Raw genomic sequence first — 17,425 nt, 5'->3', positions numbered from 1 at the left:
GGATTATAGGTAAGTGCCAACACAACCAATCTGGCCAGCAATTTTTTAATGAATTAGAATAGGATCAAAATTATCCAAGAACACATTCATAGTATGGGAGTGTCTAGTACATATTTGTGTGAGTAGTATATATATTAGTTGTGTATTATATGAATATGTATGTGTACTAAGTACCAATGTGTCTTTTTAAATATATTTTTTAAATGTTGATGGACTTTTATTTTATTCATTTATTTATATGCAGTGCTGAGAATCAAACCCAGTGCCTCACACATACTAGGCGAGTGCTCTACCGCTGAGCCACAACCCAGCACCCCCTATGTATTTTTTAAACAAATCTGGTTTTTTTAGTTATACATGGACACAAATTCTTTATTTTTTTAGTTTATTTTTTATGTGGTGCCGAGGATTGAACCCAGTGCCTCACATGTGCAAGACAAGCAAGCACTCTGCCACTAAGCCACAACCCTAGCTGCCCCACCATGTGTTTCTTACAGTAGATCCAAGTTAATGTTTTTTTTTTTTTTAAGTTGGAAGTCATGGTCCAGAGAAACTCCTATTGTTTCTTAAAGGAGAATATCCACTGCAGCAATGTTTGAACGAAGAAATAAACATAAATAAATAAATAATCCAAGTATTTTTCGATATGAGCATGGCAAATTAATTGTAGTATAATCATACTACACTATATGGGCTCTTACATCCCAGTTAGAATGAATGGATTAGGGCTATCTGTAACAACAACATTAATACATCTCATTAAAGATGTCAAGCACAAAAACAAATTGCAAATGATACATTCATTGCATTAACATTAACATAAAGTTTGAAAGCATGCAAAATTATACTGTATATTGTTTCTGGATATGCACAGTATTTAAAGTATAAAATAGGAAAGACATTGATAAATAATAAAGTTATGGTCAGGAAGTGTATTTAGCTCAGTGATATAGTACTGTACCAAGTAACCTATGTGCAAGGACCTGGGTTCAATCCCTAGCACCAAAAAACCCTTGACAATAAATACCAGAGTTAGCCAAGTGGCAAGTGACTAAGGCCTTCAGACTCAGATTTTTTTTTAAAAATTATATATATATGATTTCCAGATAATTCTTTTTTTTTTAAGGTTTAGAAGTGATAGTTCTTAGAGGAAACACTCCCCTGCTTAAAGGAAAATATCCATGAGCCAGATGTGGTAGCACACACTGGCTACTCAGGAAGCTGAAGTAGAAGGATTGCAAGCTTGAGGTGAGACCCTCAAGAACCCAGTGAGATCCTGCCTCAAAATAAAAATAAAAGGACTAAGGATGTAGCTCAGTGGTAAAACACCCCCAATCCCTAGTACGAAAAAAAGAAAAAAATAATATCACTGCAGCAATATTCATAAGGAGAACATAAGAGGGTGTGTGTGTGTGTGGGGGGGTGTGTATCCATTCCATTGGTTCTGAGAAAGGAAGTGCCATTGTAAAAAGATAAGACAGGTTCTTCAACTGTGTATGTGATGTTTGTTTTTTAATCTAGGAAGGTTATAATATGATCTACAGTATTGTTTACTTTTCTGTGTAAGTGAAATGTTGCATATTTTTTAAAAGTTGGGGACTGGCAGTGGAGCGTAGTAGTAGAGTGCTTGTGTGAGGCCCTGGGTTCAATGGTTCAATCTCCAGTACTATAAATTTAAACACACACACACACAGAGCCCCCCAAAAAGGAGTAGGGGAGAATTTGACAGTACTAGGTTTCAATTCTATCTCTGCCGTCTGCTGGAAAGGAACTTAACAAGTTCCTTAATTTCTCCAAGCCTCTGTGTCTGCAAAAAGATACCATAATAATAAATATCCTGTTGTGTTTTATAAAGTACAAAATGCTACCGAAGTATAAACCGTCAGGGGCTGGAGTTGTAGCTCGGCAGTTGAGCGCTTGCCTCATATGTGTGAGGCACTGAGTTCGATTCCTAGCACCACATATAAATAAAGCAAATAAAATAAAGGTCCATGAAGAAGAAGGAGGAGAAGGAGAAGGAGAAACCGTCATCGCAGAAGAATGCTTTACAAAGTCCTTGTTAACAAGAAACTCTTAGTGTTCCATTGTTACAGACTCTCATAGAACCTTGACACTTTCCTCCAGAGTGCTTGCCTTCACATATAGTCACACATTCACTAATGCCACTATTTGTGCACTCCATGGCTTTGCAGTCGTTATTATATTTCCAAATCCGGCCCAGTCATGGGCACACACTAAAGCACTCAATACATGGTGGAGAGGAGATAGGGTTACACATAGGAAATGAGAATAGGAAGCAGCGTGGGAAGAGAGGACTTATATTTTGTTTCATGTTTCTATTCTGTTTGATCTTTTATCACGAACATGCATTGCTTGAAAAGTGAGAAAACTAGTTGAATTGTTAATTAAAGTAGTAAGTGTTAAATAGGCATATCTTAATTTCATCGCCTTTCGGAAAAGGGAGAAGGTCATGTTTTACTATAGGAAACTATGTGGGGTGGGGATGTAGCTCAGTGGTAGAGTGTTTGCTTAGCATGGGGTTCGATTCCTAGAACTTCCAAAAAGGAAACTGAATGGGAGAGAGGTCCGTGGAATACATTTTTTAAATATTAAAAAAAAAAAAAAAAAAAGGCAGGAGTGATCCTGGGCACTGGGCTCTCCCCAGACCTCTGGGACAACAGGGCGAAACGCCTAACAGTTCCGGAATTGAAGAAGGGCCCGGGAGGTACCGTTAGGAGGCGCTCGCGAAGCTGCATCAGGAATTCCCGCCTCTCGGTTACATGCCCCAGTAACCCCAGCGCGCCGGCGACCGAGAGTAACCTCGCGGTCGGGTGACGCGCCCCCCCCCCCGCCCCGACTCTCGCCTGCTTCTATCTCAGCCAATGGGAAGGCAGCGAACGAGCCGGCCGGACACTGGCCCGCGCCGGCTCCTCCCCCGAGCACTTAGGACTGAGTTGAACAGTCATTATGCCGCGCATTTTAGACTTTTCCAATAGCAGCCCAGAGTCCCGACTCCAGGTCCCGCCCGTCCTGGGTCTGCCCCGTTTTCACTCTCGGTAGGAGTCACCTTTGCCTTACAAGCGTTCAGACCCGCCTTCTTCCTACCTTGTTCGCTAGGCCCCGCCCTCTGCTCGTTTCAACCAATAATCGGGTGGGCCTGGCGACTCTGGGCGGGCCCGCAGCCAATGCGCACGCCGTGGGCGGGTCCCCGGCCGGAATTGGGGGTGAAGCTACAGCATTTTTGCTCACATTCGGGGCGCGCGGAACTGGGGGGGGTCCCTAGTGGGCGCCCGCAGTTAAGATGGCGTCCGCAGTGGAGGGGGACGTGGGAAAGGTGGTGGAGCCGATTTGGGGTCTACGGTCAGGTTTTGAGGAGCTGAGCCTTAACAAGTTGGCGACGTCCCTGGGCGCGTCGGAACAGGCGCTGCGGCTCATCATCTCCATCTTCCTGGGTAAGGACCCTCCTGCCTCCCTCCGCCCCCTCGCGGAGTCCCCGGGGAATTGTGAAGGAATGGGGACAGGACCTCCCTCTTTTCCTGAAGCCACCCAGGAGGGCTCTGTTTGGTGCGGGTGTGAATCCTAAGACATACCAACCATTTACTGAGGGGAAGACAGAAGTCAGGTCTCGAGTCTGGGGGCACTGTGCCCTTTGAACCTATTCACCTTTCTTTTTGACCCCTGCTCTGCCCTCTGGCCCCATATTCTGTGCCCCCACCTCGTCAAGCCATGCTCTGCTATGCCCCCACGAACTGTTTTTATTATGTTGCTCTCTTGAGTTTCACTCTCAGGCCATGTGTATTGCTAATCTCATATTAGCAGCCCCCACACATGCGTGCTTCTATCGGTAGGCATATGCTCCCTAACTCAGGTATTTTAGTCCTTCATGCCTCCTCAGCCCCATGTACCATACTTCCATATTCTGAATCTATTTTGTGCATTGCCAGCTTATATTACACTTTCATCTTTTTTGTGTCCCATTTCTAATATTTTCTTATACCATATTGCCCCTCCCCTTTGCTACCCACCTGTCATTTATCCTGGAATATCATTTTAATGTTCAGCTTGGGAAAAAGGACCAACAACCTCCTTAAAAACTATCCATGCTGTTCCAAATGTTTATTACCCGTATGGTTCAAAGGATGTGATGTGTCTGAATTTATGTCACAACAAGCTGTATTATAACTGGTTTATAGGCGCATAAATATATGGGGGGGGGCGCGCAGCATAGTACAATGAAATAGTATGTGGACTTTGAAGGCAAAAGAATTGGACCCAGTCTTGCTGCTTGCTCACAAATGATGGGACCCCAGACAAGCCACTTAACCTCTCTGGGCCTGATTATCTATGAAATGAGAACAACAGCACCTACATAGGATTACTGTAAAGTCCTGTAGGAATTTAAACGTCAAGATCATAGATGACTGATAGATAATTTGAGTAGTGGAAGTTCTTTTGAAGGTTATATAAAACTTTAGCTAGGAGATTGTAGAACTTCAGCTGAGGGAGTGGTAGGAAGAATGAAGTGAAAGCTAAAAGGATGATAAATAAACAGGAATGGGGCAAGAACAGAATATTACAGATCTGAACCATAAGAAGTTTGAGACAAGGTTGGACAGATGTGGAAGGGCCTAACTGCCAGAATGAAATTTGGAATTTTTCCAGTAGTCAGTAGAGATGTTGACATTTAATATCACCAAAGGGTGTTAACCCAATCTAGATAATGGAAGAGGCATCAATTCATATTTAAACAACCTTAGCTAATATCATTGTTATTTGCCTATTAACCTATAGAACCAAGATGATTTTCCTTTCTTCCAAATAAAGGTCACTTTTTCCCTCCCTTGTAGAATTGTAAGGTTTCAGAAGTAGAAGAGATCTCAGGTTGTAAAATTTGCTCAGTGTCACCCAGGCATAACCCAATTTTATCAGCACCCAGATCTAAAGACTTCTTTGTACCACATTAGCTTTGAACTTTCTACTCTTTGAACCTTGCTTCTGACCCAGTTATTTGTTGGAATTGGAATTGGCAATTAAGAGTGTTTACATCCATTACTTAGGAAGTTCACTGTTGATCTATAAATTATGAAATTATGGAAACATAACACAGGTAGTGACAAATTATAAGGGGCAACCTGTTAAATGGAGTAGGGCTGGAATTAGGACTTGGAATTTGTTGTTTGTGTGCTGAATAATCAAATACTGTCTGTGCACTCTTGGGCATTACTTTATGTACTGCTATGTCTTGGGCATACAGCTGATTAGGAAATAGCTCCATGTGCTACCCCTCTTTTTCATCATTACTTGGTGTAGTACTGCCAAGCCCCCTTGCCCGTACTACCATTTCCCTTTTTATCTAAAATATAATATTGCTTTCAGTACTAGTAATTAATTGTATTTCTCATTTTAGATCAACTTGGGTTTAATGTTGCCTCATGTTAGTTATAGTTTTGTTTTGTTTTGTTTTTTCAGCTCTGGGTATTGAACCTGGGGCCTTGCATAAACTGAGCAACTAGTTAACACTGAGCTATACTCCAGCCCAGTTAAAGCTCTTTTAGGTAGATATGTATGATTGTATTTGCAGACACAGGTTAAGTACATGTAAATATAAATTGATAGACATGTGCATGGAAGAAGGAGTGTATTTGGTTTTAAATATATATCTCTTACAAAGATTTTACCGCTCTGTGTATGTAATCTAGAAATATTAGTGTTTTAGCAGTGAGTTCCTGGTTCCTGAACCCAGCTCTCTCAGGGAACTGGAATTTTTTTTTTTTAATTTGGAACTGAGGATTGATCCCAAGGGCACTTTACCAGTAAGCCACATCCCTAGCCCTTTTTTTAATTCTTATTTTTTAAAAATTTTGAGCTTCTGAATCACTGGAATTATAGGTGGATGCCACTGTGCTGGGCTCTGAAAGAAATCTTGGTAGAGGTAGCAAGAAGGCCTTTTGTCCAAAATGATTTCTTATTTGCTTACTCCTGATTAGAGATAAGTTTGAGTTAAAAGCACCTCTGAAGGGGAGAGTTAGTTGTATTAGTCACATTTTAAATTGTGTACGCTGAAGCAGGCAGATTGCAAGTTCAAGGCCAGCCCTAGCAATGTAATAAGGCATTTAGCAACTTAGAGAGACCTTGTCTTAAAATAAAAAAATTAAAAAGGGATGGAGATGTAGCTCAATGATAAAGAGCCCCTGGGTTCAATTCCCAGTACCACACATACAAAAAATTTAAAGTATAAATCACTTTTAATCATCACTGTTAACATCTTACTTGAGTTTTGTGTGCTGATCTTGAAGTGGAGCAGACTGGCTTTCAAATTTTTCTGACTAGGACTTATGGTAAGAAATGCATTTTACTGGGCTGGGGATGTGGCTCGAGCGGTAGCGCGCTCGCCTGGCATGCGTGCGGCCCGGGTTCGATCTCAGCACCACATACCAACAAAGATGTTGTGTCCGCCGAGACTAAAAAATAAATATTAAAAATTCTCTCTCTCTCTCTCTCTCTCTCTCTCTCTCTCTCTCTCTCTCCTCTCTCACTCTCTCTTTAAAAAAAAAAAGAAATGCATTTTACAAAAAAAAAAAAAAAAACAAAGAAAATATATTTTACAAAGTGACCCAGAACACACACGTATATATATGTATATTTGTATTTCAAACAAATTTTAGGAAATGATATTTGCCCTTACTATTTTCTTCTTATTGTTATTTATGATTCACTAAATTGATTTCATGATCCATTAATGAATTACAGAAAGCAGTTTGAAAAATTCTGAATTAGAGGCTGTCATTTGAGTGGTGGAAGCAGAGAGCAGGACTGGGTATTGAACCTGGGGTCTTCCCACATGCTAAGTACACACCACTGAGCTATACCCCCCTTCTCCCTTGTAGTTTTTAATATTTAATACTTTTAAGAAAAGAGTAAGTTTTTGCAAACTTCTGTGTTGGAGCATTTTGAATACCCAGAGGATTCTGTTAAAAGGGTGTGTGTTGGTACATTTGTTTTATGTTTCATTTCAAGGAATTTGGTAGACTGGTGCTGAAGGTGAATTTTGCTTGAGCCTTAGTGCTGGCAGATGTTGCTGGGAAACCTCCCCTTCAACAACTTGGGTCTTGTCACTCCTTAACATGACACTCCTTAACATAAATCGTTTCAGATAAATTCAAACAAATATACCTACTGTGGATGAAGCAGTATTCTTAACCCTGCAAGGGCAAGGGCAGTGGGAGCAGAGCAAGTAATAGTACCTATATTCAAAAGGCATTATAGTCTGTTGGGGGTAGGGAATGTGTATGAGATAAGTACACTAATAACCCTAATGAAAGGCAAAAACTGAAGTGCTATAAGAGGGGAAGAAGGCATCCTGAGGTTTAAAGATGGGACATTTTGTAAATAATGAACTTTAGAAGTTGCGTAAAGTTTCTGGAGACAAATGGTAAGACCTAAGGGAGAACATGAGCAGAGTTAATGGGGTAGACTGTGTGGGATAATTCAGGGAACAGTAAGTACGTCAGTTCAACTGAAAAGGAGTCAAGAAGTATTAGAAAATAACACCTGTAATCCCAGTAGCTCTGGAGGCTGAGGCAGGAGGATCACAAGTTCAAAGCCAGCCTCAGCAACTTGGTGAGGCCCTAAGCAACTTAGCGAGACCTCTTCTCAAAATAAAAAATAAAAATGGCTAGGGATGTGGCTCAATGGTTACAGAGCTCCTGAGTTCAATTTCTGGTATTAAAAAAAAAGAAAAGAAAAGAAAGCCATAACTGTGGGTTATGAAGCTGTGAAAACCAAAGCATTGAGTTCTTAATTAAGTAAGTGATAGGAACCATTGGAGTTTTTTGTTTGTTTGTTTGTTTTTTCATGGTGCTGGAGCTCAAACCCAAGACTTCACACATACTAGGCAACACATACTGAGCTACACCTTCACCCACATTGGAGAGTTCTGAATGGGAAGTAGCATGATTGGAAGTGTATTTGAGAAGATAATACAGCATAGGGTGGTTTGATTTTTTTGTTTGTTTGTTTTATGGTACTGGAAATTGAACCATGGGTGTTTTATCACTGAGCTATGTTCCACCCTTCCCCCCCCCCCAATATTGAGACAGGGTCTCTGTAAGTTGCTGAGGGCCTCGCTCTTGCAATTTTCCTGCTCAGCCTCCCAACTTACTGTAATTATAGAAATTTACCACTGCATCCAGCAACAGTATAGGGTGATCTAAAGTAGTCATAGACAAGAGCTAGGGAAACTAATGAGAAAAAACAATGATTTAGACAGGATGTTCTAATGACTTGGAGGAGGGGATTGGGAGGGGGGTTGCACTGAGAGAAGAAGGAATCTCAATTGTTTCAAAGGTAGATTCTGTACACACTTTTATCTACACAGCTGTTCATGCCAGAAACCAAAGAATCAACTTTGTCATACTCCTGTCACTCACTCCTCACATTCCAGTCACCAAATCTTATCAAAATGACCTCCAAATTGTGTCTCAAATTCATCTACTTTTCTCCATTACCACAGTCACCAGCCATCTCTCATTAGAAACACCCAAGCAGCCTCCTGACTGGTCTCTAATTCTCTTCTTGCCCCCTCCAGTCCACTCTCCAAAAGCAGCCAGAGTGAGCCGATGCTGTGCCTCTTCTGCTCAGAACCCTTCAGGGGCTTCCATACATGGCTGGTAAGCCCCTGCCTGTTGCTCCAGCCTCGCGTCAAGCAAGTTCACAACCTTTAGCCACATGGCCACCTTTCAGTTCTTCAGAAAAGGCATTAAGCAGCAGCAGCTGGGTATGGTGGCGCTCTCCTGTAATCCCAGCAATTTGGGAGGCTGAGGCAGAAGGATCACAAGTTCAAGGCCAGCCTAAGCAATTTAGTGAGACCCTGTATCAAAAAAAAAAAAAAAAAGGACTAGGGATGTAGCTCAGTAATAGAGTACTCCTGGGTTCATTCCCCAGTACCATTAAAAAGAAGACAGAATCTAATTCATATTGATTATGTTAATGTTACTGCTCTTTATTGATAGTGGTAACCGCTGGCATTTATTAAGGATTTTGCTGTAAACCAGACATTATCCTAAATGCTCCACAGGCAACTCCCTGGTGAAACCTGCCAATTATCCATAAGATAATTACAGTACTAGTATGATCTCCCTTGTACAAATAGGAAATGAGGGCCTACAAAGGTTAAATAACTTGCCCAAGATCACACTCAGTTCTGCTGGACTCTTCTGTATCTGCTTTTGGTCATAGTTTAATTGGGAAGAGCGAGTGGGGGTGGAAAAGAAATGCCCTTGATAATTTTTTTCTTCACTCTCCATGGTTAAACCAAGATGTGCTCAACACGAGATACCTCTCAGTGTCCAAAGCTAGAGCTGGCCAAATGGAGCAGATGGCCACAGTGCTAAGTATGAGTGTTCCCTAGTCTTGGCCATGTCTGTAGCTTAGCTGTCAGGCTGATCAAAAATTGCAGTTGGGGATAAGAATGCACTCCTCAGAGATTCAGAATTAGCATCACTAATGTTAGGGACCTTTAAAATCAAAGGAGATCATGTGGTTTAGTTCCCTTTGAACCAAAGTCACAACTGACTCTTCAGGAAAAATTCATTATTCAGTGCAAAAAATTTTCTTCAGGTAGCTTTAAAATCAAAATATAAAGAAACCAGACTGGGGTTTTGGCTCAGTGAAAGAGCACTTGCCTCTCACATGTGAGGCACTGGGTTTGATCCTCGGCAGTGCATAAAAATAAACAAACAAAATTAAGATATTAAAATATATATATATACACACACATATACATATATACATACAACAACTAGTTGGAAATTAAATAGAATTAACTAAACAAATGGGACTTATGATTATAATATAAAGCAGGATCCAAAAATTTTACTATAAAATAGGGGAAGTGTCCTAAATGACTTTCAAGGGCCCTTCCAATTCTAAAAGTCTATTGCTTCTTCATTTTTAGATTTTATGCTAATTCATAGCCATAAATTTCATCATCGCCTAAAACTTATTTGAGAATTTCCTTTAAATATATTTTTCATGACTTTTTCTATACTTCAAGATCTTACATTGTACAAAACTTCATGTTTTGAATTCTAGTATAAGTTTATTGTCAAACAGAAGCATCTCTTTGCAAAGACATGTAATTAGGGCCCTTGAGATTATTTGACCAAGCTAATTTACGAGAAAATTACATACCCGCTGGCATTGAAGCATGTCTGGGCAACCATGGGAACTTGTGTTCAGTCCAGCAGCCTTACAGAAATGGTATTTGGTTTTCAGAGGGAAAAATGGCATTTCTGCAGGGCCTTAAAAAGGATGGAAAGATTCCAGTCAGGTAGAGTTGAAAGGGGGTGCTTGCCAACTATAAAGAATAATGAGCATATGTGTGGAGATCAGGAAAAGTGAGAAAAATCTGAGGAACAATAAATAATACACTTTGGCTAGAACAATAAAATAGCCTTAAAAAAGAGTAGGAGAAAAAAATCAGATAGACCTTTCAGGTAGATGAGGGTTGGGTGGCAGAATAAGGTATTAATTTGTGATTGTTTTTAAAGACCTATAGGCCTAGCTTCAAGTTCTGGATCAAATATGTACTACTAGCCTTTCAAGCCATCATTTTTTCATGTCCCAAAGACCAATTTTACTAAAGTATTGAGACTAAGAGTTAAGAGCCTTTATGTAATAAAAAAAATAGAATTATATTTAATTTACAAAAGCAAGCAGTATTTTCAAACAATGCAAAATTCATATGAATTTTTAAAATAATACAGTCATCAAAAAAAATTAATTTTATATTTCTAAAGGACTTCTTAGGCATGCCCTTTGTGTGACGGGCTCATTCTCCTCTCCTCTAGAAACTATTGAGAACCATTGCTTATTGGGATGCCATGAACACTAAATGTATGTAAACTATGTAAACTCTTGACTAAGCCTGACCCAAGACAGTTTTAAATAATTGTTTTTTCCCTTTCCTCTCAGTAAACATTAATCTTCTCCCTTTCCAAGGATATTCAAAGTGTGATCTTTGAACTAAGAGCATCTGCATCTCTTGGGAACTTGTTAAAAGTGCATGTTTCTGGGTCTGTCCCAGACCTGGAGAATGAGAAACTGACCAGAGATGCAGGAATCCGCCTTTTAACAAGACTTCCAGATTCTATTAATTACCCCTAGAATTTGAGGATGACTCGGGTAGGTTTTCCTTCATGAATTTTGTAATACTTGAGGTTATAATAGGATCTTAAACTTTTTGAAATGTTGTTGTGTGCTATGATCTTAGGAATAATCAAAACTTTCTTAGATTATTCTTTATGGTTTGGTGTTCCCCCATTAGCTGGCATCTATTGTTATTCTTCAGAAGTTGATAATGTTATCAAGTAATATTGTTAAGATCACGATTGTCATTGTCTTTTAACTATCATAACATGCACCAGCTGCTTCATGCTTTTAATGAGGTCAGATACAGAATTTTTTCATAAGGCGGTTGGACTAATGGCTCCATCTTTCCTTCTTTCTTGTGTCAACCACCTTGAACAATAAAACACTCCTAATTGATCTCCTTACATTTTTCTTAATACACTTAATAACTGGACTTATAGCTATAACAAAAATCAGGTGTCCCAGTTGCAGGTGTCAGGGAAGGCTGTTATAATGTCAAAGTAAAGAATCCTCTCCAAGGGCTGGGGATGTGGCTCAAGCGGTAGCGCGCTCGCCTGGCATGCGTGTGGCCCGGGTTCGATCCTCAGCACCACATACAACAAAGATGTTGTGTCCGCCAAAAACTAAAAATTAAATATTAAAAATTCTCTCTTCTATCTCTCTCTCTCCCCCTCTATCTTTAAAAAAAAAAAAAAAAATCCTCTCCAAGCCAGGTACTTATAATCCCAGCTATTCAAGAGGCTGAAGCAAGACAATCACAAGTTCAAGGCCAGCTAGTGGTAGAGTGCCCCTAAAAAAAAAAAAGAAAAACTTCCCAAGCATATTTTTTAAGGTGTGTGTGTGTGTAAAAGAGAGACAGAGAGGGAAAGAGAGAGACAGATTGGTTTTCCCAACAGTTGCCTAAATCAAGTACCAGAAACCCACTAGGAGTTCTCCTGGTAAAACAATAATGGCTTCTTAGACGCTCCACAGCTATCTATAATTTGTATAGTTCAAAAGGTGTCCTTATTTCTTGCCTGTTTTCAAAACAGGAAGGGGGCAGGGAGAATAAAACATTAAATGGAGAAGAAAGGGGCTGGGGATGTGGCTCAAGCGGTAGCGCGCTCGCCTGGCATGCGTGCGGCCCGGGTTCGATCCTCAGCACCACATACCAACAAAGATGTTGTGTCCGCCGAGAACTAAAAAATAAATATTTAAAAAATTCTCTCTCTCTCTCTCTCTCTCTCTCTCTCTCTCTCTCCCTCTCTCTCTGTCTCTCACTCTCTCTTTAAAAATAAATAAATAAATAAATAAATGGAGAAGAAAGGATGAGTAATTTCTGGATAAGAATTTCTATTTGACTTGAGATACTCACACTGGTTTTTTTTTTTTTTTTTTAATCAAAGTACCTCCTATTCAGTCAGTAGTTGTGTTGTGTTTTGTTTTAATTTTTTTTTGTAATTGTAGATGAATAGAATGCCTTTATTTTATTTGTATATTTTCATGTGGTACTAAGGCTCAAACACAGTGCAAGTGCTCTGCCACTGAGCTACAGCCCCAGCCCTCAGTCAATAGTTTTGAAGATCAGTGGAATGCATGAAGCTCTAGACACCTTGAATAAAGGATTCTGTATAAGAACCACATACGTGTGTGGCTGTTGTTAGTAACAGATATATATGCCATCTCTTTCTAACTCTAAGGACAGTTTATCAGAGAGTGGGTAGAAGATTAAGTCAGAAATGATCAGACCTGGGTTTTGATTTTTTTTTAATATTTTTAAAATTGTCGATGGACCTTTATGTATAAATGGGGCTGAGAATCTAATCCAGTGCCTCACTAAGTTCCTGAGGCTGGCTTTGAACTTGTGAAGCCTAGGCAGTCTACCACTGAGCCACAACCCTAGCCCCAGATTTTGATTTTAGTTCACATAAAGTCTTCAAGTAGACCATTTAAATGTCTCACTCCAACTACAGGCTAAGTTTAAATTAAGAATAAAAAGCTTTTGTCAATTAAAGATGTTTTTTAGTACCAAGTATTCAGGTTGCTATGGCATTTTCGTAAGAAAACCATACGTGGTCATATCTGCTACATAATTTACATATGGTAAGATAGTAATGTTGCAGGCAATAAAGAACTCACTGTGAAAACTAAAGGATTTATGTGCAGATAATGTGTGCAAATCTTGGGATATTAAATTCCAGAAGGCTAATGTTTTTATTTCAGTATATTTGTATTCTATAATGAGAAATGGTATCCATGTAGGTGTGGCAAGTGGCTTATAGTTCTAGAGTTTCCAATTTCTGCTATGATAGCAATTCTAAACTCAGATGGACTTGGACACTACTCTGGATTACTGTCCATAGAACTACTGTTTACAGGCCAGCAAGCAGAAGCCAACTGGAATAGTGCCTTAGTACCCTCGTAGGTCCCTATGGCATATACCTCAGACAGATTTCTTCAAGTGTTGTTCTCTGTGTTGTTGTTTTTTTTGTTGTTGTTTTTTGTTTTTTATTGCTATCGCTTTGTTTTGCTTTGTTTTGGTGCTGGGAATTGAGCCCAGGGCTCCTAGTAAGCCAGAAGTAGAAAAGATTGATTAGAGTTGAAGTACAGACATACTGGGACCTTGCCTGAAAATGATGAACCTTAAATAACTAGAAATCTTCATTCTTTAAAGGATAATCTAACTCTACTTTTTAATTCTTCCTGATCATTGGCTCTCTGAAAGAATAGGAAATAAGCTGGGGAGGTAGCTCAGTGGTAGAGTACTTGCCTAGCATGCATGAGGCCCTGGGTTCAATCCCCAGCACCATTAAAAAAAAAAAAAAAAGAAGAAGAATAGGGAATAAGTAGGGCATGTCTGTAATCTCAGCAATTTGGGAGGCTGAGGCAGGAGGATCACAAGTTCAAAGCCAACCTCTGTACCTTGGTGAGATAGTCTCAAAATAAAATAAGGACTGGGGATGTAGCTCAGTGGTAAAGCACTGTGAAAAGTAAAGGATTTATGTGCAGATAATGTGTGCAAATCCAATTCCCAGTACGCCCCCCCCCAAAAAAAAAGGGAAGTTAAAGGCGAATATACAAACTCCTAGATAGCAATGAATATTCCCTCCCACCTAGTGCTGAGATCAAGCCTAGACAAGCATTCTACCACTGAGCCAAGCTACACCCCCCAACCCACATACATTTATTTTTTAAATGTGTATAGCCAATTTTGCAAGTATGTCCAGTGTCAGGCTCTCCAACACAGCAGAAGTGCTATAAGCCACTAAGAGCCTAATAAACTGTCAAGAAGATCAGGTTAATTGTTGTTATTTTGTTTTTCTTTGCTTTGGTTTGGGAATTGAGCCCAGGGCTACTACTGAGCCACACCATCAGATTTTGCCATCTTGTTCTACATTAAATTTTATGTATGTTTTATAAGATTCTAAAATATATATAATTTTTTATGTTTTCAAAAATTCACCTCAAATCAAGTAATCCTAAGATGCTGATGTTGAAAGAAGTAGATCATTTCTGACTGGTATGGTTCGTGATAAATTGGATGTGATCAAAATTTAAGACTTGTGCATTCCGAGCAACATGGGAGACAAGAGGATCAAAAGTTCAAGGCCAGTTTGAGCAACTTAATGAGATACTAAGCAACTAATGAACCTGCCTCAAAATACAAAATAAAAAGGCCTGGAAGTGTAGCTCAATGGTAAAATACCCTGGGTATCACCAAAACAAAAACCGGAATGGGCAAAGGATATGAATAGATAGTTCTGTAAGAAAATACACAAATGGCTGATAAGCACATGGAAGAATGTTCAACATCATTACTCATTAAAGGAGTTCAAATCAAAACCACACTGACATACCACTTCACACCCACAAGGATGGCTATAATAAAAAATACAACAGAAAAAAAACAAGTGTTGGCAAGGACGTGGAGAAATTAGAACTCTCAAGCATCGTTAATGGGGATATAAAACGGTTCCGCCTCTGTGGAAAGCAGTATGGCAGTTTCTCAAAAAGTTAAAGTTACCATATGACCTAGCAATTCCACTCCTAGGGATATACTCAAAAGTACTGAAAACAGTAGCTCAGACAAAACCTTGTACTTAAGTGTTCATAGCTTTTTTTTTTTCTTTTCCCCTTTGTTATAGAACCCAGTGTTTTACCCCTGAGCTATATCCCCTACCCTTTCCTTTTTTTTTTTTTTTTTTTTTTTTTTTTTTTTTTTTTTTTTTTTTGGTGGGAGGGGGTCCTGGGGATTGAATTTAGGGGCACTCAACCACTGAAGCCACATCCCCAGCCTTATTTTGTATTTTATTTAGAGACAGGGTCTCAATGAGTTGCTTAGTGCCTCACTTTTGCTGAGGCTGGCTTTGAACTCACAATCCTTCTGCCTCAGCCTCCAGGTTGTTGGGATTACGGGCATGTGCCACTGTACCCGGTCCTACCTTTTCCTTTAAACTTTGAGACAGATTGGTCTGTCTGGTCTGTTGCCCAGGCTGGTCTCAAACTTGGGAGCCTCCTGCCTTAGCCTCCTGCACTCAGTGTTCATAATATTATTATAATGACTGAAAACTCAATGTTCATAGTATTATTATAATGGCTAAAAAGTAGAAATAGGCCTGGAGTTGTAGTTCAGTGGTAGAGTGATTGCCTAGCATGTGAGAGGCACTTGGTTGGATCCTCAGCATCAACAAAAATAAATAAAGTGTAGGCATCATGTAAAAAAAAAATAGTAGAAATAAGGCACCAACTGATGAATATTTCATACATACAATGGAATATTATTAAGTTATAAAAATGAATGAAGTACTAATACATGCTACAACACACAGAAACCTTGAAAATATTATGCTAAGTAAAAAAAAACACACACAAATTATTTGGTTTCATTTATATGAAATATCCAAAATAAGTAAGTCCATCAAAAACCAAAAAATAGATTGGCAGTTGCCTGGAAATAAGAGAAGGGGTGAGTTGAGAGAGTCAGTGCTAAAGTATAGGGTTTCTTGTTGGGATCATAGAAATATTTTGGCATTAGGTCTTGGAGATAGTTGCAAAACATTGTGAATATACTGTAGTCCACTAATTGAACACTTCTTCAGAAAAGGAAGAGGGACTGTGTGTGATCATAGAGGGGGGAAAAAAAAAACCTCCCATTCACATAGGGATAAAATGAACAGTATGATCAGAAAGACAGATTGAAGGGTCTCAAGTGCCAAGTTAAAAAGTAGATTATCATCTTGTGAATGGTAGGAAACCATGGAGTATTTTGAGAAGGGGGTGGTATGTTTAAAGCAGAGTTAGAAGAAGTTTGATATGTGAAATGGAAAGGAAAAATACTGGGCAGCCAGAAGGAGAGGTAGGAAATTCTATAAAGTCATGGATTCAAGGCTCAGATTTTCATGAATGACCCTGGGTATGCATGTACATGTATAAAATATGTAGTCACCTGGGGAAGGCTGAGGCACTAAAGAGGTAGTACAGCAGAGTAGTTTAAAAACAAACTGGAGCCAGAGGTCTGGATTGAAATCCCAGCTCTGCTACTAAGTGGCTCAGTAGCTTTAGGTAAGTAAGTAAACCTCTCTGTGCTGTAAAATGAGGGTATCCCATTTTAGGTTGTTGTGAGAGTTAATGTTTGCAAAGTGCTTACAATGTGTTGCTCAAAGAAATATTCCAATAAATGTTAGTTACTAGTCTGAGACTCTAGTGCAGGCATGAATATTAGTGGGCAGCTATGTGCTGCTTTGTTCTCTGCTCCTGATAACATGAAGTAACAATCATAAAGTGTTAAAGAAAAACAACAATCTTTACTCTGTGTAAAATGACCCTATAGAGAGAACCCACCTATTAATAATGAAGTAGAAGTGACAGAATGATCATTCTCAGCCAGAAAAGGTTTTGTATATATTAGCAAGTATAATGTTGAATTTGGTGATTGATTTGTTTTGTCCTGCTGGGGATGGAACCCAGGGCCTTCCACTTGAGAGACAAGCAGGAAAGCCATCTACTGTTGAGCCACACCCCCAACTCTGGTTCTATTCTTGCTTTGAATCAGTCCCCTATACTTTCTCAGCAGCATGATGTCAAGGCATGGCCCCCCTTCAGAAATTGGGAAGCTGCATTTTATTTATTTTTATTTTTATTTTTATTTTTTTGGTACCTGGATCGAACTCAGGGGCACTTAACTACTGAGCTACATCCCCAGCCCTTTTTAGTTTTTATTTTGAGCAAGGGTCTCTATAAGTTTCTTTGGGCCTCATTAAGTTGCTGAGGCTGGCTTTGAACTTGTGATCCTCCT

At 39.5% G+C, this 17,425-nt stretch overlaps 1 protein-coding gene across 3 annotated transcripts in view; it reads left to right on the top strand.

Annotated features, from left to right (window-relative positions):
* Positions 1-3,146: 3,146 nt before the first annotated feature.
* The window catches only part of LPCAT3 (lysophosphatidylcholine acyltransferase 3), a 54,077-nt gene continuing 39,798 nt past the window's right edge, over positions 3,147-17,425 (top strand). Inside the window, exons 1-2 of one of the 3 annotated variants that reach the window (XM_081309268.1) lie at positions 3,316-3,452; positions 8,588-8,669. In XM_081309268.1, coding sequence (XP_081165394.1) covers positions 8,663-8,669 — 7 coding nt within the window. In that variant the 5' untranslated portion in view covers positions 3,316-3,452; positions 8,588-8,662. Of the gene's footprint in view, positions 3,453-8,587; positions 8,670-17,425 lie in introns of all 3 variants that reach the window. The other 2 variants (XM_081309267.1, XM_081309266.1) reach the window with 2 other exon arrangements.

Source organism: Spermophilus citellus (genome assembly GCF_964194105.1).
Source record: "Spermophilus citellus genome assembly, chromosome: 10".
Taxonomy (NCBI): domain Eukaryota; kingdom Metazoa; phylum Chordata; class Mammalia; order Rodentia; family Sciuridae; genus Spermophilus; species Spermophilus citellus.
Note: the sequence above shows the minus strand (reverse complement) of the source record. Positions and strands in the feature narration are given on the sequence as shown.